The 22,834-nt window shown below is 33.2% G+C and overlaps 1 protein-coding gene across 1 annotated transcript in view; it reads right to left on the bottom strand.

Annotated features, from left to right (window-relative positions):
- Positions 1-22,834, bottom strand: part of LTN1 (listerin E3 ubiquitin protein ligase 1) — a 31,229-nt gene that overhangs the window by 5,535 nt on the left and 2,860 nt on the right. The window contains exons 3-25 of the mRNA XM_015823703.1: positions 21,785-21,883; positions 21,246-21,476; positions 20,336-20,388; positions 19,478-19,658; positions 18,286-18,459; positions 16,138-16,328; positions 15,375-15,522; positions 13,815-14,573; positions 12,711-12,752; positions 10,977-11,169; positions 10,499-10,738; positions 9,774-9,927; positions 8,592-8,742; positions 7,928-8,129; positions 6,718-6,877; positions 6,430-6,534; positions 5,609-5,751; positions 5,232-5,367; positions 4,289-4,430; positions 3,389-3,602; positions 2,735-2,972; positions 1,810-1,884; positions 835-1,021 (exon numbers count right to left, since the gene is read on the bottom strand). Coding sequence (XP_015679189.1) covers positions 835-1,021; positions 1,810-1,884; positions 2,735-2,972; positions 3,389-3,602; positions 4,289-4,430; positions 5,232-5,367; positions 5,609-5,751; positions 6,430-6,534; positions 6,718-6,877; positions 7,928-8,129; positions 8,592-8,742; positions 9,774-9,927; positions 10,499-10,738; positions 10,977-11,169; positions 12,711-12,752; positions 13,815-14,573; positions 15,375-15,522; positions 16,138-16,328; positions 18,286-18,459; positions 19,478-19,658; positions 20,336-20,388; positions 21,246-21,476; positions 21,785-21,883 — 4,218 coding nt within the window. The remainder of the gene's footprint in view (positions 1-834; positions 1,022-1,809; positions 1,885-2,734; positions 2,973-3,388; positions 3,603-4,288; positions 4,431-5,231; positions 5,368-5,608; positions 5,752-6,429; positions 6,535-6,717; positions 6,878-7,927; positions 8,130-8,591; positions 8,743-9,773; positions 9,928-10,498; positions 10,739-10,976; positions 11,170-12,710; positions 12,753-13,814; positions 14,574-15,374; positions 15,523-16,137; positions 16,329-18,285; positions 18,460-19,477; positions 19,659-20,335; positions 20,389-21,245; positions 21,477-21,784; positions 21,884-22,834) is intronic.

Below are 22,834 nucleotides of genomic sequence, written 5' to 3'. Positions count from 1 at the left end.
GGATAGAATCAAGATCACGTGAAGTGTTAATACCACTTTATAATGCCTTGGTAAGGCCACACTTGGAATACTGCATCCAGTTTTGGTCACCACGATGTAAAAAAGATGTTGAGACTCTAGAAAGAGTGCAGAGAACAGCAACAAAGATGAATAGGGGGCTGAAAGCTAAAACATATAAAGAACAGTTGCTGGAATTGGGTATGTCTAGTTTAATGAAGAGACAGACTAGGCATGATAACAGTGTTCCAATATCTCGGGTTGCCACAAAGACGAGGGAGTCAAGCTATTCTCCAAAGCACCTGAAGGCAGGACAAGAAGCAATGGATGGAAACTAATCAAAAAGTGAAGCAACCTAGAACTAAGGAGAAACTTCCTGACAGTTAGAACAATTAATCAGTGGAACAACCTGCCTCCAGAAGTTGTGAATGCTCCAACACTGGAAGTTTTTAAGAAGAGACTGGACAGCCATTTTTCTGAAATGGTATAAGGTTTCCTAACTCAGCAGGGGGTTGGACTGGAAGACCTCCAAGGTTCCTTCCATCATCATCATTACGTTCCTGACAAACCAACCTGCAATTAATTTATTTCTATTGCTAAGAGTAAAATGTTTATGTACACAGACCAACACTCTAACTCAGGGGTGTCAAACTGCCAGCCCACGGGCTGGACGCGTCATCCAGAAGCCGCGCCCACCCCATTGCCGGCAATGGCAAAACTGTCCCAAAACGTTGTGCGACGTCACGTGACGTTGTGAACTTGACATGTCTGCTCTAACTGAACTGACTTGCTATCTGAACGATTCATAGGGTGGTAGGGAGAAAATAAACAATTTACCTGGGAAGAAGCTCCTTTGAAGAAAGATAGAATTAATTTCCAGGTAAGAAGATATCCTAAAATAAGACAAAACTCATCACTCATTGGCTGAATTTCTGCAAATTCTCCAACTGGAATGCATTCTAGGATGTTTTCTAGTAAATCTTCCTGAGTGGTAAGAACAGTCATAAGTGCTGCTGGTGGGGATCTAAAATAAAGAGAGGAAATATTGTGTGTAGAAAAAGAACAATCTATTTTCTATACACACACACACACACCTTAAGAAAGCCTTATTGCTTAAAACAGAAATAATAGGAGTATTTTATTCTTTTCACTCCTTGGCCATCCGTGGCATCCATATACGGAGTAATATAATTCTCACACACACAGCTTTTCATTTTTCATTTTAAGAGCTCATAACTCTTCCTCCACAGCACATATTTTTCTTAGTGTGCAGACATCCAACAGGAAGTTCCAAAATGCATTAGTATGAGGAAGTCTTATTATATCTCATATCTCTTTCCAACTAAAATAGATTTTTTTTCTCTATTTGTCTCTAGTGACCATGACTAATGGCTATAATTTCCTCCAACCTAAAGAAAAAGAGATTTAGGAATCTTAGAAGATAAGTGATCAAGCTCTGATTATTGCTTATCTTTTTAATACATAAACTAAATAGAATTAGTCTTCAAAAAGTCTCAATCTGATTTAAATTCATGTTCAGAAACTTGAGTTCATGATCATACTGGAATTTGGAAACAGGAATTTAACATATTTGGACAAAAATCTTCAATTGCAAAATGTTATGATTTTTCCTATATATAAATGTCAACTTCGCAAATATTATTTGTTTTACCTAGGAAGTAAAACACCTTCCTTCTCCTATTTTCCTCACAATAACCCTAGGAGGTGGGATGAGCTAAGAGTGAGTGACTGGCCCAAAATCACTCAGACAAGCAACTTTATAAATCATTGTAAATATAAAATGAAACATACAATAATAGTTCCTCCTCTTCATCACCATAAGACCTGAGATCCACGTTGTCAAATTTAGGTAAATCAGACATTAACCTAGAATATGAAATAAAGAAATGAGAAGAACCTATTTATATTTTTATAGCATAAATATTTATCTGACTTTGAGAAGTAATCACAATAAAATGATTTCATATTAAAAAATTAATTTTTTAATATATGACAGACCCAGTCATTAAAAAGCTACGGTAACAGACTTGGTTTTTTTTAAAATAAATAGCTGCCTTGATTGGCATGACCAGTCACAAATTCATCAACTCACCAATCATTTTAGATACTATTTACATCCCGGGGGAGTGGGGATAGGGAGGGGATTTCTATGAGGCAGAAAGATGTATCTGCTGATACATATTACACTAGAGGCGGATGTTTGGCTTTGAAGAATGCCAGATTCTTACTGAATGAAAAATAAGTCAGGCAGGTCAAGGAATCCAATGGCTAGGATGATTAACTGAGTCACACTGGTGCCTGTAAGATTCATATAGTACGTATCTAGAATACAGCAAAGAACCACACAGTACTTGATAACTAGAAGTCTATTTTAATTTTAATATGCTCCCTCCTCCAGCAGATTCATGCCATATCCATGGAAGAAGTTATCAAAGGAAGCTCAAAAGGCTACAGTATATGCTATCCAGCTCATAAAAATTCTGAACTATATGGGCCTGACGTTACATTCACTAGTTCTTTTATCTTCCACTGAAAGCAAAGCCTAGGTTGATTAAAAAAAACTATTAGTGTACAGAAAATGTATCATATTTTTGTACTGTGATAAAGAATAGTACTTCTATGTTCCCTAGCTTTGAAGTATTTCTTATACTGAGAAAATTATAAATGGAACTAGAACATATCACAGCATGCTCTAAGGAAATGGGAAATAGCTTACTTGTTTAGCATGTGGTACACTGCAATTTGAACAGGTCTAGCTCTGAAGAGTAGTAATGGAGAAAAAGTATTTAACAAAGTCTGTAGATTGTCAGGGAGATTTGTTTTCTGACCAGCAACAAATTTGGCAGGAAGCCTGTGGTTCAGTAACTGATCCTTTGATATATATGTTAAAGCTTTGCCCAAGGATTTCACCAAAGAGTTCTGAAATGATGTTTCCACTGCATCTTGTTCTTTTCCTGTATAGAAGGTACAAGATAATTTGCAGCCTGCATTTATTATACCAAATATTCAAGTAGCAATTATAAAGAACGATTTTCAACTAAAGTGCCATAAATAATATTCAGTCGTACTTTCAAAATGACAGCTTTACATGATGCCACCACCAGTGAAAATAGAAAAACTGAAATGCATTCAAAGCAATTCTGAAAGAAGATGGTGGAATGGAAACTATGAAGGAAAAGCAGTATCTTGCAGATATTTTTTTTATAACATCCTGCCAACCACAAAATATTATCTACCTATTTTATACTGCCAATCTTACAATCACATCTTCACTAACAAAAACGTGGAGTGTTAAATAGCCTGTCGAAGTATTTTTATGTTATGGCTCTGCACTGCCTGTCTGTATATTTACCCTCTGTCGCAGACTTACTGGTGATTTTTGCCAACAGAGGCAGAAGCAAGCTATGAATGCCTTCCGAAAAGAAGTCCTGCCATTCAGACATGAGATTTTCTGGAAATTCTTCAACGATTTCAGGAGTTGCTGCCTGAAAGTATGCACTTAGAGAAGCACTCAGGTCACAGCTGACAGAAGCAAAGGCTTGTACCTGTGTGGCAGGAAAAACTTCTGGGTTTTCACAGGTTGTCTGCAAATAATTAAATTAAATTAGTCTTTTTCATAACACATTTTAAAACGTGTCACATCAAATAATATTTCTTACATAACTCTTCAGCTATACATTTAAAAAAAATCTGCCATTTATAACAAATCAAAACAATTTGATTATTAAAATATAAAATAGTTAAAAGCATATTTGTGTATATTGTTTAAAGAATGATCTATTAACTACTAGAATCTACTCTAGAGCAACAAATTGATTTGTGCTCTAGAGTAGATTCTAGTAGTTAATAGATCATTCTTTAAACAATATACACAAATATGCTTTTAACTACTTTATATTTTAATAATTCCGTTCTATATTTTTATCCATAGTACTTTAATTTAATATAGATGGGACTAACACACCTTAATTAAGCACATGAATATATTGATACAATAATTGGTTCTGTTTGCAGAGTACATGATGGAACAGAAGCATTTAGAAATAAGACTAAATTCAGATTATTTTGAATGCTGGATTTTGTTTCATAAAATCTTAAAGATTTTATAACCAGAATCACAGAATATTGATCATTTAACAATCTTACTGAAGTTTACATAAGCTTTTTCATCATATTTTAGATTTCCAAAAAATTAGATTTCCCCCCTCCCCCAAGAAATGTGGAATTCTCTATATGCAGAAATCATATTCTTTTTATATTTGTTACTTACCTCCAACCATGCTAGCATGGAGCACATGACAAAATCCCATTCACTCTCCAATAAAGAGAGAGGCTTCTTCAGCAACAGAGAAATGAAACGGATCATTTCTATATTTAAACTAAGCAGCTGTGGATTTGCTTCTTGTAGATTGCTGGGGCAAAAATTAAGAAAATGTTCAGAAGCTAAACTAAAATGAAAGGGCAAGACAAATATTTATATTATAATAAAACAAGACCCTCAATTTTTCTTGTCAAGATTTCATTTACTAAAGAAAATATTCAGGTGAGAAAATTCAAAACAAACAAGAATGCAAACAACAAAAAAGTATTTCCAATAGAAAAGAATATCTGCCGCTCAGCACTGCACTGTGGAATTCTTGGTGTTCTCCGAGCTTACAGTAGTTGTTTGCTTGCAGATGTTTCATTACCCAATCTAAGAAAAACATGATGTTACCTAGTTGGGTAATGAAACATCTACAAGCAAACAATCAAGCTTAGAGAGCACCAAGAACTCCACAAAACAATAGCTGATTTATGGACAGTTCAACTTGTATAATGAGGTATTTTAAGCTATTTCTCTTTGGTGAAAATCAACAGCCTCAGAGCACAAAAGTATATACTAAAATTAAGTACTTTTATATCGCAATAGTAGCTTTCAATAAAAAAAAATGGAATATATTATTTAATGAAATAATTGATTCTAGAAGTTTTTTTTAAAGTGTAATGCTTGTTATAATCTGTGAACAACAGGAGTGAATTAAGATGCACTCTTATTCCTGTTATACACATGATGTCTCTTCTAAAGCAAAATGCATTCAAATGCATTTTTTGTCAAAGTTTGTCAAAGTTGATAAAAAAGACAATCATAGACTGAAATAAATAAAATTCGACTATTATAATGTGAGCAAGGCTATTTTAGTGGTTCTACAAATTATCTTTGGAAAATAATTTACCAGCTGAAAAGAAAACTATCTTCATAATCATTGCGCCAAGATACTATGACCTTCAATATTCCAGCCATTAGTTCTCCATAATCAGTATCTTGAGTATTCAAGCAGGAATTTAAAATGCCGAGATATCCAAATGCTCCTGAATAGTATGAAATATCAGTTTAATAAAAGTTATTACATGTTTTTTAAATATAGTCAGAAAAAAAAGAATTAAAGGGTTTAGTGATCAGAACTTAATACTGACAATTCTAGTAAAGTAACAAGATCCATTAAAGTAGATTTGCAATTATCAATTGCAAATAAATATGTGATTATGTGCATTAAACGCCCTACCTCTTCCAACTCAATGTAGCATTGGAGAAATTATTTAAGACACTGACCTTCAGTACTGAAGAGATCAGTTCCATTACAAGTCATTAGTTTAGCTGTAAACCTAATGACAAGTTCTTCCTTATCTTCCTCAGGTAAAAATGGAGACAGACTCTGAAGCGTATGCAGGTTCCCTTCAGTTAATGGGAAAAAGCTATTCATGGGGAAAAGAAAATCAGGGTATCAATATAAAATTGTTTTTGTATTGATAAAAAAAAAATACCAAAATCAGGATGACAGAGATAGTTATATGCAGAACTCTTATGAGTAACAAAACTTATCTGACTTCAAGAAAGTAAGAAATTTTAAGTAATATAGGATAAAAGGCCATTAGTGAATTCAAGATATGCGTGCATGTGTGTTACTGTTAGCTATTAGTTAATATAAGATTCAGATGCAATAGACAACTATTACAACCCTATGTATATGTGTGCATACACATATGTGTATGTGTTTTCTGAGGTTTTCGCGGGTGTTTGTATGTAGGTCTTTGGTTAATCAGGTTTTCTCCCGCGAAAAAACTTCGTCGAAATGTCGCCAAGACACTTCCAATTTTACGCGGGAGAAAACCTGATTAACCAAAGACCTACATATGTGTATGTATATACACATATATGTGTATGGATATACATACATACACATATACAGCCCTACAGAAAAGAACAAAGTTTCTTCTGACTGAGAAGAAGAATGGTAATGGCAACATCATCTCTATTTGCAATGGAAGATGTTCTGTACAGCCTTTTTTCCTGTCTTGATTTAATCAGTGTAATAATAGGACGAGAAATTATAATCCCCACATACTCCCAGTTTACTATCTACAGTATCATACCTCTCAGGTGAATCAAAAAGTGCTTTAATCTCATAGGGTGGAAAGTTTTTTGTATTTATCAATTTAGCCATTGTTAAAGCCCAAAGTTGTCCACTCTCTTTTGATCTACAAAGAATACAAAGTTTCTAAGATTAACATGGTTTATATATGAGTAGAATAAAATCATTTGTTTTTATTTTAGGTGAGAATAGTTTGTATGAAGGTACTGGTACATTTATAATGAAAAAAATCAAGATAGTTTCTAATAAAAGCCTTATGAGAAATACATATTTTTCCTTCAATACTTACCTATTCAACAATATTTGTAAAAGATGGGAAATATTATTGAGTAGATAGAAATTTTCATGTGAAATTTTCATTACTTCACTATCATGAAGAAATTCAAGTAGCAGATCAGATGGGTTTGCTAATTCTTCAATCCACTGTAAGGCATACAGCTGTTCTACAACTAGAAAAACACAAAAATGTATTTTATTTGTATAATTTAACAGTTACTAGTTAGATGTATATAATTATTTAACTCTTTATGGTTTTATTAAATAACAAAACACTGTATTTAGTGTATATATTTATAGTATGATTTACATTTGGTTTATTAATTTACTAAATAAAAATAATTTTGTATAATAAATGCATTAAGAAAACTTATGAAAGCTTATTTTAATTATTTATAAAACATTTTACTCTTGCAGTTCTTCTAAACTTTATAATAAATAATTTTATAATGATTATATGAATAGTTATAATAATTATGTAAATTTGTTATAATAATTTTAATTATCAATAAAGAATTGAAAATGAGAGGCAACAATGAGTACCAATAGTGGTATTTCAACAAATATAGAATGGTTTCTGGAATAGAGTAGCCTTTCACAACCTTTTTAACTTGGAAGAAGCATTAAAATAATTTTCAGATCTTAGGAAACCCCTGTATAAAAATTGGAAAAAATATTAAGACTGCACAAAACTATTCACTTCTAATCTACACAATTCAAGCTGTAAACATTTTGAATTGTGTAGATTAGAAGTGAATTGTTTTCGTGTCCCAACAGCAAAGCAATAGGCCCACAGCTAAGTCACAGGGCGTACAAATTCTCCTGCCACAAGCACTAGCATTACATGGCACCGTAGATAGTTTAAGAAGCATTTTTTTTCAATCTTGTTCTCTTGGTTAACCCATAGTGACTTGAAGCAAAACACTAGGGTTTCATAAAGCTCTAGTTGAGAAATGCTGGCCTAGAACCTGGAAATATCATTGTGGATAGCACCTATTAATTATGCAAAACAGTGCTATCCTATCATAAGATATGGTTGTGACATTCAATTATTTGTCCCAATAGGTCATTATTAACCCCTAAAGTTTTAAATATAATTTTATTATATATTTAATGTAACACATGCCACATTTCTGTTTGGCAAAATGGCTATAACAGAAAAAAAGAATATAATAGATTATCACACACAGATATTAATTATTATTTTTTTGGCTGTCACTTACTGATATTATCAATTTTTCTTCTTTCTACTTCAGGATTTTCAAACACAACTTCCTTTTCCAGTATCAATAATGCCATTCTACTAAGCAGAGCTGCAGTACAAAGATGGCTTGGAAGTTTAGCTGGGATAGAAAATGTATTATCTATTCCAGGTAATTCACAATTAATACTTAGTCTTCCTTCCAGAAGGGGTTTCCTCAACCACTGTAATGACATATAGAAAACATATATGAGTATAATATATATTCCTTTGAGACAAGCAAAATTTCAAATATTTCACTCCATACTGATATAAAATTTCATAACTATTTAACATTTAATTAATGATAATAATTAAAGCTAGATATGACACTAATTGTCAAGGGATATATTTACATTACACATAAATAAAATATACATTCCTATAAATATAATGTATAGTTATATAAAGTATATTTCATACATGGAAAAAAAATCATTGCTATACTTAAAATATATTTCAAATGAGTATGCTGAAAGTAATTATTATAATGTATATTTTATAATAATAGTATCTTTCTTACACCTTTCATTTATTTTAAACTCAGAATAATTAATGAAGGATCCTTAGATGAAAATCTAAGCAGGTAAATATACGAACACTAAAGATTACTCTACCATGTATCAATTTTGCAATGGCCTACATACCTCACTGGACAGAGACTCCCGCATCTTTTCCCATTCAGTCTGACTTGGAGTAAGCCATTCAATATAATCTTTCAGAACACAAGCAGAAACGTCTTCAGCTTCTAGCAATGTAGTCAACAAATCATTGACCACAGAGATCAAAACCTGCAAACTGAAAATCAACCAACTCTTTACTTGATACAGAATTCAGATAATAGCAAAATACCTGTTTGTACAGAAAAAAGCACATATATAATAAAATAGATGCAAGCTGACTAAGACTAACAATGAAACCATCATTTAGTACAGGGGTAGTCAACCTTGGCTCTTTTATGACTCGTGGACTTCAACTCCCAGAATTCCTGAGCCAGCTGTGCTGGCTCAGGAATTCTGGGAGTTGAAGTCCACGAGTCATAAAAGAGCCAAGGTTGACTACCCCTGATTTAGTATAATGAGCCTCAGCAAACCTCAGGTTCATACTGTGAGCACTAAAATAATCTCTGTAATGATTTGGAAGGTAAATCTGGATGATTTGGCAGCATACGCATTTAACAACACAACACAACATACAGAATATCCATGGAAGACAAGTCAATGTGGTAAACAAAAGCTGAGAATGGTAAAGTTTATTGATTAAGTGATTACTCTCACTTAATCTCAATAAAGCTTACTTTGTGGGGAAAGGAACAAGAACCAAAACGGGTTGGGGAAGAAGTTCAATTTACTACCTTTCATTTAGCAACAGTTTGAAGTTATGAAGCTGCTGAAAAAGGTGACATACAACCAATCCTTGGATTTATGACCAATGCAGCATCCCCACAGTCACACGATCATGATTTGGATACTTGGCAACTAATATACATTTACAAGGGGTTGTAGCATCTTCTGGGGTCATGAGATCTCCATCTGTGACCTTCCCAGCCATGTCAATGGGGAAAGCCAGATTCACTTAGCAACTGAATGATTTAACAACCATAATACAAAAGATGGTAAAGTTGTGCACGGTCAAGTGATGATTCACTTAATGGCCGGATCGTTTAGTGATGGAATTTCAGTCCAATTGTGCTCATGCTTTCAAACACCATAAATATTGATCTCAAGATGAAATATGAACTTTTACTTACAGGATATTTTAAAATCTCTATTAATTTGAGTTATGGCTAACTTTGAGCAAATAAATTATGCAGTGCATTCTAGAGCTACCTTTTTATATCCAACACTGATGTCTGAAGCTGGTTCTTAACCCAGAAGGCAGATTTCTGTAGGAAGCTGCTCTCCTTATGCAGAATGCTACGCTGATGCACAAGTGAAGTGATGCCACACATCCAAGTATGCTTTAATTTATTTATAAGGAAATCTACTTGAAAAAAATGGATCAAAATGTGAATTATTAAACAGAATGACACAAATTAATCATGCTGTAAAACTGAAAGCTTTTGAGCAGAATCATGTTTTCATCACTTAACCAAGAAAGCTATGCCCTTATTTTCCAATGAAACTATTTTATGGACAAATGATAAAAAAGTTTATCAAATTATACTTAGTAAAAGTTAATATGCATTCAGTTACAGATTAGATGTCTTAACTCAGACAGGAAAAACACATTACTACATCTGCTTGCTAAATAGTACCAGACCTAATCCATCCTTACTCTGTTCTAGAGAATTAAATTGTTTGTTTCTGCTAGGATTGTTTTTTTAAGAAACTGCACATTTCTCAACTGAAAAAGGTGTGGTTTTAGTTCATGTTTAAACAATTTATGTTATGTACATTCAAACATACACTTAAATGCAGAAATTCGGTTTTCCCAATATTTCTACCTGAAAACATGATCACCATTTTTGTAATCTTTAAAGTTACAAATAGGAGGTAAGAAATATACCAAAAAAACCAATATGGAATTGGTCATACATAATAAGCAACTGTACCTGATAAACGTGTTATATCCTGGGTCTGTGCACATAACTGGAAAATAGTGAATAACAAATCTTCAGAGGATGGCATCATTAAACATCCTTTAACCGAAGTGAAAAAACTGGAGGCTATGTCACAGATGAAAGACACTGATAGTTCTGTATTTCCAGCTTCTGAAAGATCCTTAGCTTTTGAGAGAGCGGCTTGAAGTTTGTCAATTATCCTTTTAACATAAACTTCACCAATTAAGGACTCTATGGATTAAAAGAGACGTTTTTATTACATGATCATAAAACCACCAGCTCTACTATTATCAGAAAATTCTCATTTTTAATATCCTGAAAAAAACTCTGGCTTTTTATTACCATACATGATAAATACTATACTGTCTAATTTACCTATACAGTGCCTCAAATGTTCTATCCATGGCAAGTTAGCCTTCTCATTCTCCTAGAAGTCTATTACTCATTAGTAAAGTAATGAACCACTTACCATTTTTAATTAACTGGGATAATACCAAGCTTAGGAGAGTCCATTGTTCTGAATGAAATGATTCGGCTGAAGTTACTGTCATCTTCAAGCTGATGTTACATAGATCATCGGCCAAAGTCACAAGCTTCTCACCTAGTACATCTCCTTTTAGCCATGTAGAACTTAAGGAATGTTTCTCAGAGCTTGAACAGGCCTAATGTTTAGAAAGCACACAAATATTTTTCAAATTAGTTGTTTACTCTTTTAATCTCCAAGTAAACCTCTTGGTTTGTTATAATAATCTGCATTAAAAACATGCACTTTATGCTTTTTAAATGTATTCTTCAAAGTACCAGATCAGTAAGATCCATTAAAGCATTATATATAAAAGGTGATATCCTAACCCACAGAAATACTTCTAATCAAAAATACTAGATATTAAATTTAAAGACTTGGTTAAATCACAGTTAATTAAAAGTTTCCATCTTGAAAGGAATCTTGAAAAATAGGCTATCAATCGATTTCTAAGGCAGTTTTCTTTCTTATGTCAAACCATCTGAAACCACTGTTTCACTTTAAAGCAAACAGGACTCAGTAATAAACTGCTGGAAAAACATATTTGCTTATGCCAACACATTTTGTGAAATTTTGTGAAATATTCCTTCAAACATTCTGCAGAGCCATATTCATTTGAAAGACTTTGGCATAGAAAGCCATGTTGTATGTGTTTTGCTCAGCTGAAAGCCATGCTGTATTCCTTTCACTTATTAATTTTTTCCCTAAATTTATAAGTAACACAAGGCAGTTTACAGACATTGTACTCCTTCCAGCCTATTTTCCCCATAGCAACAACCCTGTGGGGTGGATCGGGGCGAGTGATTGACCCAATACTGTCAGCTATCTTCCCCGAGTCTGTCTTGAAGGTGAAATGGAAAAGAGAATTCTTTGCGCTTCCTTTTTTTTAACTGATCTGGTCCCTTTCCAAAGCATTTCACTATTCTCAGAGGTTCAGCAGAAAAGAAAAATCAAGCATTACCATCTTGGCTGCTCTCATCTAATTTTTCTTAGATGTTTATTTCAAAATCAACTATCTGTATAATATATAACCAAAACAGTCACTTTAACATAATAATAATGATATATTTTGTAGTCAGAAATGTTTATGCAATGAGAAATTATCTGCAGGCAGGCAAAAGAGGGGAAGCTGCAGCCAAGCAATATGAGCTCAATCATTCTCCTACCAAATACCTCCCTTCGACCAGTCCGCTCCCACAGAGAGGGCCTCCTTAGGGTGCCGTCGGCCAGTCAATGCCGGCTGGCGACCCCCAGGGGGAGAGCCTTCTCTGTGGCAGCTCCTGCCCTCTGGAATGACCTACCCCCCGACCTACGTACAACTGCGGACCTGTGCCTCTTTCGCCGAGCCTTGAAAACCCATCTATTCCATGAGGCCGGCCTGGCGTAGTTTTGATTGTGTTTTGGTAGGGGCTTTTATATGGGGTATTTTAGAGCAGGCTTTTTATTTAATATTTATTGTGATTTTTATTATCGCCTGTTCACCACCCTGAGTCCCGTAAGGGAGATAGGGCGGTATATAAATTTAAATAATAAATAAATTCCAAAGGAACAGTGACCCAGCAAGCCATAACTAGAAGGAACAACTAAAATACCCCCCATACATACTGAAGCAACTTGATGCTTCTCTGGATCCCAGATTAATATGAATAAAATTGGGGGGGGAAAGAGATTTAAACGTACCTTTTGGATTATTTGAAGAAGAATACTCCATTTTAGATTCATCTTGAAAAGAAAAAGATATACCATCAAAACATGACAATAAAAACTGAACAATTTCCCAGAATAATGTAATATTAGGAAGAGATATGAATTCAACGGAGAAAAGGTGAATCTGGGTATGAATGATATACCTATTGGCCACTTATTTAAACAACTATGTTCTTCCCTGGGTTTTGAAATTACCTGCATAATCACAGAAAAATAATTATTTGATCTGAGGAGGTGCTAACGTGTGCAACATTTTCATCTACAAACTCTGTGAATCACCTTTGCTGTGCAGATTAGACTGCTGCATAGCTCTATTTAATATTGTATTTAATATAATCTTGAGTAATACTTCTTTTCTAAAGAAACTTATACATACCTATGGCCCATGCATAACATCTCACTGTTTTATTCAACATGAAAACTAGACTAGATGTAAATGAGATCTATTTTCATTGGGTATTCCTAGTCAGAAGTTCAAAAAAATGTGTACTTGAAGAAAATTCAATCTTTTCCCTTAAGCATAGTATTTTATTTGTCTTATCATCAGAAAGTATGACTGGTGAAAATGTAGACAAAAACCTAAATTTTCACAATACCTAGAGGGTGAAACTATGTCTCAGAAGACAGATGTTGCCTCTCTCTTAATTGACCTTCCGAAACCTAGGAAATACATTTAGTTTGATATATAAAACTGATTTCAGTGGGACTTCAATACTAATCGATTTGCAGCTTCCCTGATTAGCAAGATGGTATGAAATAGCAGCTGATTTTGTGCTGTTCTTTAGATTATTTTACAGTGTTGGCCTGAAAACTCATTATAAACATGAAATGAATAAATAATAAAAATCAGTAACAGATTAAAAAACAGATGCTTTTAAAGGATAATTAAAAGTATTTTTATTACTACCTTAATGCAATTCCAATTCTAAATATTAAGAAATGTATGCATGTTATTTGGTAAGCCATAGCTACCAAGATGCAAGTACAAATGTTAGTACTCCACGAATTCTAATTAGTCTAACAGAATGTATTAAAACAAACTGAATGAAATCAAGTTACTGCATAAGAAAACTGTACCTTTGTTAAATCATTGAGAATATTTTCCCTCTCTATGGGACTGCTGCAGCAATGGAGAATGCTATATAAAATATCAATCAGGAAGTCTGTCTCTTTTCTCCAATCTTCTTTCAGCCAAACAATTAACTTTTCATGCAGAAACTGAATAGATGGATTTTCATATTGAACATCGTTTCTTTCTTCTACAAGCACCTGGAAAACTTTACGAGAAGCAAAGTTGCTGAGCAGAGCAGAGAGGAACTTTAAGTGTTGGTCAGATGTCTGTTGACTGGTGTACCCTATACTTAATACTGCAAGTTTACAAACTAAAGCTTCTAAAGATTCATTCTGTAGAGGAAAAACATGTTTCCCATGAATTTCATGAATAACATTACTGGATTCATTGCTAGTTCTCAAGTCAACAAAATTCTCACGTTCGGTGTTAATTTCAGCTTTTCTGTCTTCTGCAAATCTTACATTTACAACTTTTTTCCTATTTTTTTTCATCTTGTTTTCTGGGTTCTGCAGAATTTGCAACAAAGAAGACATGGCAGCCAGCGATTTCTCATCTGCGTCCATTACAGCAACATGTCCCACACATATATTTGAAAGGCCATCCCAAAAGTTAGATAACATTCTCTGAAAAGTGAGGGTTGTTCTATCATCATTAGTTATTTCTGCTTTTGTTTTCCAAACATTCAGCATGTCTGCTAGCTCATAAAACAAAGGTCCATTTTGTAACTTGGGCTCTTTAATTACTGTATCAATGAGAGGAATTAACTGCAAAGAAAAAAACAAATGTATTTTAATCCCAACTTGAACTAATACCTTTTGTGAAAACTGTTTCAACCTAAGCAGCATTTTTTTTTATTTTTAGTTATTTTTTACAAGCCCATGTGGATAAAAGTTCATCTCATGAGCAGAAGCGGGACAGAGGGAATAGGTATGCGAAGGTAGTTCTCGACTTACAACCACATTTGAGTCCCAAATTTCTGTTGTTAAGTGAACTTTTTCCCATTTTACGATTTTTCTTACCACAGTTGTTAAGTGAATCACTGCAATTGCGAAGTTACTAAAATGGTTAAGTGAATCTGGCTTCCCCATTGATTTTGCTTGTCAGAAGCTTCCAAAAGGGGATTACATGACCCCGGGACATTGCAGCTATCATAAATATATACCAATTGCCAATTTTGATCATGGGAACATGGGAAAAACCATCATAAGTCACTTTTTTCAGGGCCATTGTAACTTCAAATGGTCACTAAACGAATGATTGTTAAGTTGAGGACTATCTGTGTCCAGGTCGATGCTGTGTACAATCCAGCAATAATATAATTAGAGAAAATAGAAGTCTCATTGCTGTGTAAAGAGGAAATGTTTATAGGAGGAGCAAACAGAAGCAAATTTTATGACAAACATGTATTTTCAGATAACATTTTTGTTGCTTCACAAGAGCATATTTCAGCTGGAAACTGTTCAAACCACTGGTGCAAATTAAACTCACCAGCCTAGTATTAATATAAAAATCAGTTAAAACCTTTAAGGATAATCCAATATTTTATTTTTGCCATGATACCATACCTGGATATTTATAAGCATTTCTTGTATTTTAACTTCTTCTTCTTCTTCGCCAATATTCTGTAGGACTGTAAACTGTAAACACTCCATAAAAGTTGATACGATTGCTGAAGATTCTGAACGACAAACCATCGCTCTTTCAGTGAATAGCCTAAGGAAACAGAATGAACACCGGCTTGAGTTATTTGTAAAAATAACAAAATCAGAAATTAATCAATTAATTAATTAAAGTTAATTTTCACATTCACATCGGATTAAATGATGCTATAATCAACAATTAGATTCATATGGTGTTTTTAGCTACAGCAACTGAAAAATTAGTACCAGTAACTTAATTTAAAAATATAAAACAAAAAAATGCTATGCAGAGGAAAGCTTATAACCTTTCATCATCAAAATACTAATTTAACAGTTTCATTACAATTCTCAGAAGACCTAGTGCAGGGGTAGGCAACCTTGGCTCTTTTATGACTCGTGGACTTCAACTCCCAGAATTCCTGAGCCAGCATGGCTCAGCTTGGAAACCTCTCCCTTTTCCCTCAGCATGGCTGGCTCAGGAATTCTGGGAGTTGAAGTCCACGAGTCATAAAAGAGCCAAGGTTGCCTACCCCTGACCTAGTGTTTGCAGTTTTCAAATTCAACTATTTCCTATTCTTCATCTTTAAATAAAACATAAATACTATCTACACATACGCACACACTTAAAACATAAACTTAAAACACATAAACATTATTTGATTAAAAAAGCACGAGCTAATTATCATACCCGTTAATTATAGAGGTGAAGAATGTTGTTGAATAGTTCAACTTTGGATCTGCAACGTTATGAGGCACCTTGCTAATAAATGGCAAGATATTAGGATATATAATAGTAGCAAGTCCCCTTCCTCCTTCTTGAAGCACTGTCCATAATTTTGGTAGAACTCCTTTTTTTGCATTCACGTGACTCCAGCAATCCTACAGAGCAATAAATGTGAAGCAGTAAATTACAGAATACTTTGTTTCTTGATACTGAAAATGAAGCATCCTAGTTCCTTAACTTGATATTAAATAAATTATCTGGAGATAGAGACATTAAGGTATCCATAACTAATTAAAATATTATGTACTGGTTCATAAGGGGGAAAAAATTAAAATGTTGAGATGAAAGATAAAGCCTACCCATTTAAATCTTCTACCAAATTATTAGTGAAATATCAAATATGTTGGCTGTATTAGATAAAAACAAAATCCAATTGAGGTATGCTTATTTATTAAACAGTCTCAAACATTTTTTTTCAGTTGGCTCTTTGGCAGTAGGCTTCCTGATTTAAATGGGAGGTACTAGGAATTACTCAAGATGACCCTTGGTCAATTGTGAACCTGAGACGAGGAACTAGAAGGTAGAAATTCTCAGTGGGAGATGTCGGAGAATTGTATTTCCATTTTTACTTCCAGTTGCCTGCTATTTTAAGAACACCTGGTTTTTAACAGCATGTTTCAATATTTTTTTTCTTTTCAAATGTTAATCGACTGGTTGAATGCTGATCTAATTGAACCCCCTGCTGAATCTTAAAGTGATTTTTTAAAAGTTCTTTTTATTGTTTTATTGGCTGCCATAAATAACTTCCACTTCTTTCACATGGAAGACACGGCAAATTTTGAGTAGTGAAAGAGATCTGATTTGATTTACATTTGTACTGAACTTTCACTACAGGAATTTTGTATTTTATAAATTAAAAAGAACCCTCTGGTCTTAATTTTTTTAAATTTTGAATGGAAATCTTTTTTTTTTGTTGGGAAATTTCTTCTCAGTGTTTTTGAGGCTAATTTGCTATGGTGCTTTTCATGTCTTTGAGAGGAGCTGTTTACAACTATAAAAGTTCCAACTGTAAAAGTTTAAGTACTGAAGTAATTTGGGCTATATCAAACTATAGTAAAAATGCAGGCAATATATTAAGACAAAGCTTATTGGGAAAGTTGGAAAAACAGAATACTTTCTAACTTAGAAGTTCAACTTGAAAATTTGAATAAGAAGCTTGATAAAGTAACAATGACTTTAAATCAACTTGAAGATGGTAACCAGATGCAAGTAACAGTACTACAAGATTTACAACTAGACATATTAGAGTGTAATTTGCTGCTGGCAGACCTGAAAGATGAGACTGACTTGGAAAATACAAGTTGGTTAGAGAACTCCGAGAAAAATATGAATTTTAAAGACTCAAAGTTGATAGAAATGACTAGTGATGTTTTTCAAGATCAAAGGAGATTGGGGAATGGAGTTATTATACCCAATCAGAAAACATGTAAGAGATGTTATGTTACAATTTACAGGAGACATTTTGATACAACAAATGCTATGTAGATATATACAACAAAGACTTTAGGGTATAAAATCCAACTGTTAGGAAAGATCCCGCTTAATATCTTAAGGATAAGCCTTATTTTTAATAATCAATTGAGGATATTTGATCCTAAATGGACCAGAGACAATGATTGTGATGACTTATGGTAGACCAGAAGCTTTTATGGACTCTCTGTGAGTGGAATACCATAAAGAGACTGCTAACAAAGGGTTTTATTTAGCTTTTATTTATTTAGTTTAATTTAGCTCTTGGTTTTACCTGTTAACTATGTTTCCATATAGCCAATAGATGTCAGGCTAATTGGGTTGGGTAAACAGAGTGGTAGAAACTTATAAATTGTGGGTTGCCTGCTTCGCAAGGGAGGAGGAGTTATTATCTTTGAAGTATATTTATCAGTATTCAATTCCGGAGACAATTTAAGTGTATGTGATTTTTTTAATGTAGTTTTTGTGTAGTTTTTTCTAATTTTCTAAAGTGATAAAGATACATAATCTGAAAGATGCTCGTGAGTTAAGTAATGGCTTCAATGTATAATGATGTAAAAACATAATGACTTCCAGAATTACCTCAATAGTAGTAAGAACATGAAGTACAGCTTCCCAAAGAGCAAGGCATACAATAGCATCACTATCATCAATGCTAAGGAGAACGGCTGGACACACTCTTGATGCTTCTGCATTCATGGACTCAGGAATGTGCTGACAAAAGGTACTAATCACCTCAAAGAAAGCAGAACGAACCTAAAATAGAACAAGAGGAAACCTGAATATGTTCATGTTGATATGATTAGACTGTAAGTAGACCTCGCTTAATGATGGTCCTGTTAAGCAACCATTCAAAGTTACGGCAATGCTGAAAAGCTTTATGAAAAACCTTCCCTGTTGTTTGGGTTCACCCAATTGTTTGGGATTATATCTTTCTGTCAGCCTGCAAAGCAGACCAGGCAGGAAATATAGCTAGATGAGCTAATTCAACTTTACAGTGAAATTACATTAACAAAATCTTGCAAGTCTGATAAATTGACATCTCTCCCTCATCCTTTATAACCAAAGAAACTAGGAAAGGTGTCTTGTGAGCTGCTTACCCTGCCCATATTCCTGTTGTGGGCTAAATTGCCTTTTATCTGATTGTTCCCTTTGCCGTGTCTCCCAAAGTCAGTGCCACATACCATTATATCTTCTGACATTGTAAAGCAAAGGCAAGTTGAAGTAAAATCATAAGAGCGCTTGCAATCACTTAATTTTAACTTAGCAACCACTTCACTTAAGAACCAAATCTCTGGAACCTGCAATTTCCCTGCAGGACTACCCTCCCCTCCCCAAATTTCATGATTTATTTAAAATAAATGTTACATTTTACAACACAAGATAGCATCTAGTAGAAAAATATGAAACTACTTTAATAATTAAATTAGCTGTAATTTCTTTTGAACTAATACTTTAAAACTTCTTCACAGAAATAGTTCTTATCCAGGACTAACATTTAAGAAGTTGGGATATAAGGTACTACTTAGTCATTAGGAAATTGGAACACAATCTTCATCATCATTTTAAAGGATTTTAAACAATATTGCCAGCTCAAAAATTGTAATAATACTAGATGTTATTTTAATGTGATTTTTCCAATAATTTTTTTCAGCTAAATCCAGTAAATATGAAAAACATGCTTTGTGATTAAAACAAAAAGCAATCTTAATGCCTACAATTTATAAAATTCTCATTTTATCTTTGTGATATTTCAGAATAACAATAAAGATACCTGTGCTATGTTATGTTTCCCGTACTTCCAAAATTTGTTTTGAGAGAGCAGTGTCTTTAGCCTCTCTTCCAATGATTTAATTTCATTATTGGGCATCATACAAAGCAATTTCTTTAAAGATAACAAAGAAGAAGTTATAACTCGATGAAATTTGCCTTCTCTTTCTTCTTCTGGAACTGCTCTGCATAAAAAAAAACACATGAGCATGGTTTAAAAATACAAATTTTACTATATTTTTTCATATTTGATTTTAAATCCCATTAAAGACAACACACCCACATCCTGAAAACCAGAATCTTAACTGTGTGAATGCAGCAACTGCACAGATCTATTATTACTGCAAATAATAGGAAGTCATTCCCCAAATTTCCCTGTTTTGTCAGGTTTGTTTAATTTCCCCTTGAAAGTCACAGAATTGAGTGCACGCCAATGGCAACTGGAGTTCCCTAATATATATCATTTCTTATTAACATTTAGAAAATCTGCACATTCAGAGAAATCAAAATAGGTGAGAGTCAACTGACCTCTTTGTTAACAAGGTTTTTTGCTGTGCAGAAACAACACAGTTCTTATTAATGTGAAAAGGCAACAACCTTCATCTTGAAGAGGGACTTAACACAACTGAAGCTCTGACCAGCAGTATCAATGGCCAGAAGTTTCTCTACATAGAAACTATGCAGATACGGAAATGGCTAAGAGGAGGTCTCCAAAGAGAAAACCTAACTGGGAGAATATATTTCACATCACCTGACACGGTAGAGGCCAAACATCTTTTATTTCCTTTATTTCAAGAAACATCTTTTTCAATACTTAAACTAAATTTATTTTTCCAAAAAAATAAAAATATACCAAACATACTGTGGATCACTTAGTGTATCAGGAGTTTCTTTCAAAAGATGATCTTGTAATACCTGGACAAAAAACAGATATCAGATATCCTTAAATGGAAAAATACTCAATTTATAGATCTTTTTTTTTAAGTACAATAATGCAATATTACAATGTTAAATGTACATTCCCTTTAATTTAAAATTATAATGGTATGAATCCAAGTGTAACTTTGCATATTTATTCTGCTTAAAAAGATTATCTAACGATTATGTCTAAAGCACTCCACCCGGACAAAAAAGCCAAATAAATGAACATAGTGGGAAATATATCACACACACACAAATATATATATATACATATATATGTGGAATATATATGAATATATATGAAGAAAACATTATTTCTAAATTTCAGTTTCACATAATATAAATTCAAAATAATTTAGAAAGAACGGTTTTCTTTAATTGTATATGTGAATTGTAATAAGACTTACTGATACTATACTCAATAAGTTATTGTGATCTCAGAGAAAGTTAATTAAGCAGATACATTTATCATTTTATTTATTTATTGTGATTTAAATAGTATTTAGAGTAGTAGTTTATGGCTCAGGGTACAAACTGGGAGACTGTGAGTGGCAGTCTTGCGTCAAGTGTGAAACCAACTGGGTATCTTTGAGCCAATCTCAGCAGTAGGAAGAAGGTAATGGCATAACTGTGCCAAAAAAACCAGCAAACTCATCCAGGAAGCCCCAGGCCACAAGGTCGACTCGAAGGTGCAAAACATCATCATTTTAAAAAGTGGCAGTGACTGGAGTATAAAAGTAAAAAAACTGTTTCCATTGGACTTCTTTAAGTAGCCACAGTATATCCCTTTCTGTTAATTTTTAATTAGATAGTTAACAAAAATTAAAAAGCATACAAACTTGAAAACTTACATTTAAAATTTCATCTTTACAAAACACTAAGGCTTCAGATTGTTTGCTTGGTGGAAAGGCCTTTTCAAATGCCTCTTTTGCTGCTGATGCTGCTGGAGAGTAAATATCACACTGAGCTATAAGCCAATATCCCATAATGTTTTTTAAATGAGGAGCTAAATGTTTTCTGACTTTCAGAATAAGCTGTTCAAAAGCTTGCTGTGTTGCTTCCCGGACTCGGCGATCATGATCCTATCATAAACATTGACAAGTACAAAAATAATTATATAATTTCGCTATACATATGAACAATTTCAGATTACCTATTTCTCTAAAGCAAATTTTACTGAGTCATATCTTACAGCTAAAAATATACATATATGAATCCCTGTTTTTCTGTATGGTTTTCCATACCACACTAGAGCACTACCATTGGTGTATCTCATTCTAAGCTTTCTGCAGAACAAATCAACCTTCCAAGAGGTACAACAGAACTTTGAATTAATCTCTGACCACTACTGCAGCTAGTTAAAAGCATAAATATAAATTTCAGTACTTACAAGAGAAATTTTACAATAGATTCTAGGCCAGTACGGTAGAACTCCTTTAACAATCTCCGTCTCTCTTTCTTTGCACATTATCCCAAATTCTTGCATAGCCTAAAATTAAAAATAAGTTTGTTTGTTTTTTAAAAGCTGATGATTATCCAGTATTATGTTATCTATTGTGGTGGTTATTTTAAAAAAGCTAATGTTTACCAATTGATACTGTGTGTACAAGACAGTATTTTTTTTAAAAAAAAAAAATCTATTTGTTTACTAGACTTCTATGGCCACCAATTTTAAGAAACAAAACTCTCAGCGGCTTTAAAATTAAAGAAAGAAAACCCTGGTACCTCAGCCACTTTCTTCTAAGGCATCCAATACAACCATCTCCAGGCTCCAACTCACCCTACCCAAACACGATTTCTTACTCTGCACAATGTCACTATGTGAAATGGGCAACTATATAAATAGTATAAATAAAGAATTTTGCAATATATGTTGATGTCTGTCAATGTATGTTGATTTAATACACATAACACACTGTGCATTTTCTATGTCAACATTTACTGAGTTTGTACAATAATTTTATCTTTTTAAATTAATCATTTAAGTTCTAATAGGAAGTTCCTTGTCCCATTGTCATGATTTAATATCCATAAGTTTATTAAAATGAAATGACAAAAAGGTTGTGAAAATATAACGCAGTATTGAATTTTATATCTAAAATTTGGGTCTTATCATTATAAGTGATAAATGAGGAGTTATAAATTAACATGGGAGACAGCAAAAAAGGTTACTTAGTCCAGGTTTAAAAACTTGAAATATTGCTAAATATTCACTTTCTGTTTGTCAACTGCTTTCTATTGATGTAATGGAAGAGTAGAACAATGATATTCCACTCAATAAAGTGTATTTAAAAAATTGGCTGAATTATTTTTATTTTCCAATGTATGCATTTGTTAATTTTCTGCTTTTGTTTTCTGATATTTTATTGTTACATTTTATATAAATTATAAAATTGTTTTTTTTAAAAAACAAAAACAAATTACAAATAAATTATAACAT

The sequence above is a fragment of the Protobothrops mucrosquamatus genome, unplaced genomic scaffold (genome assembly GCF_001527695.2).
Source record: "Protobothrops mucrosquamatus isolate PMUCROS unplaced genomic scaffold, P.Mucros_1.0 scaffold1955, whole genome shotgun sequence".
Classification (NCBI taxonomy): domain Eukaryota; kingdom Metazoa; phylum Chordata; class Lepidosauria; order Squamata; family Viperidae; genus Protobothrops; species Protobothrops mucrosquamatus.
This window is presented reverse-complemented; position numbering and strand designations above follow the sequence as displayed.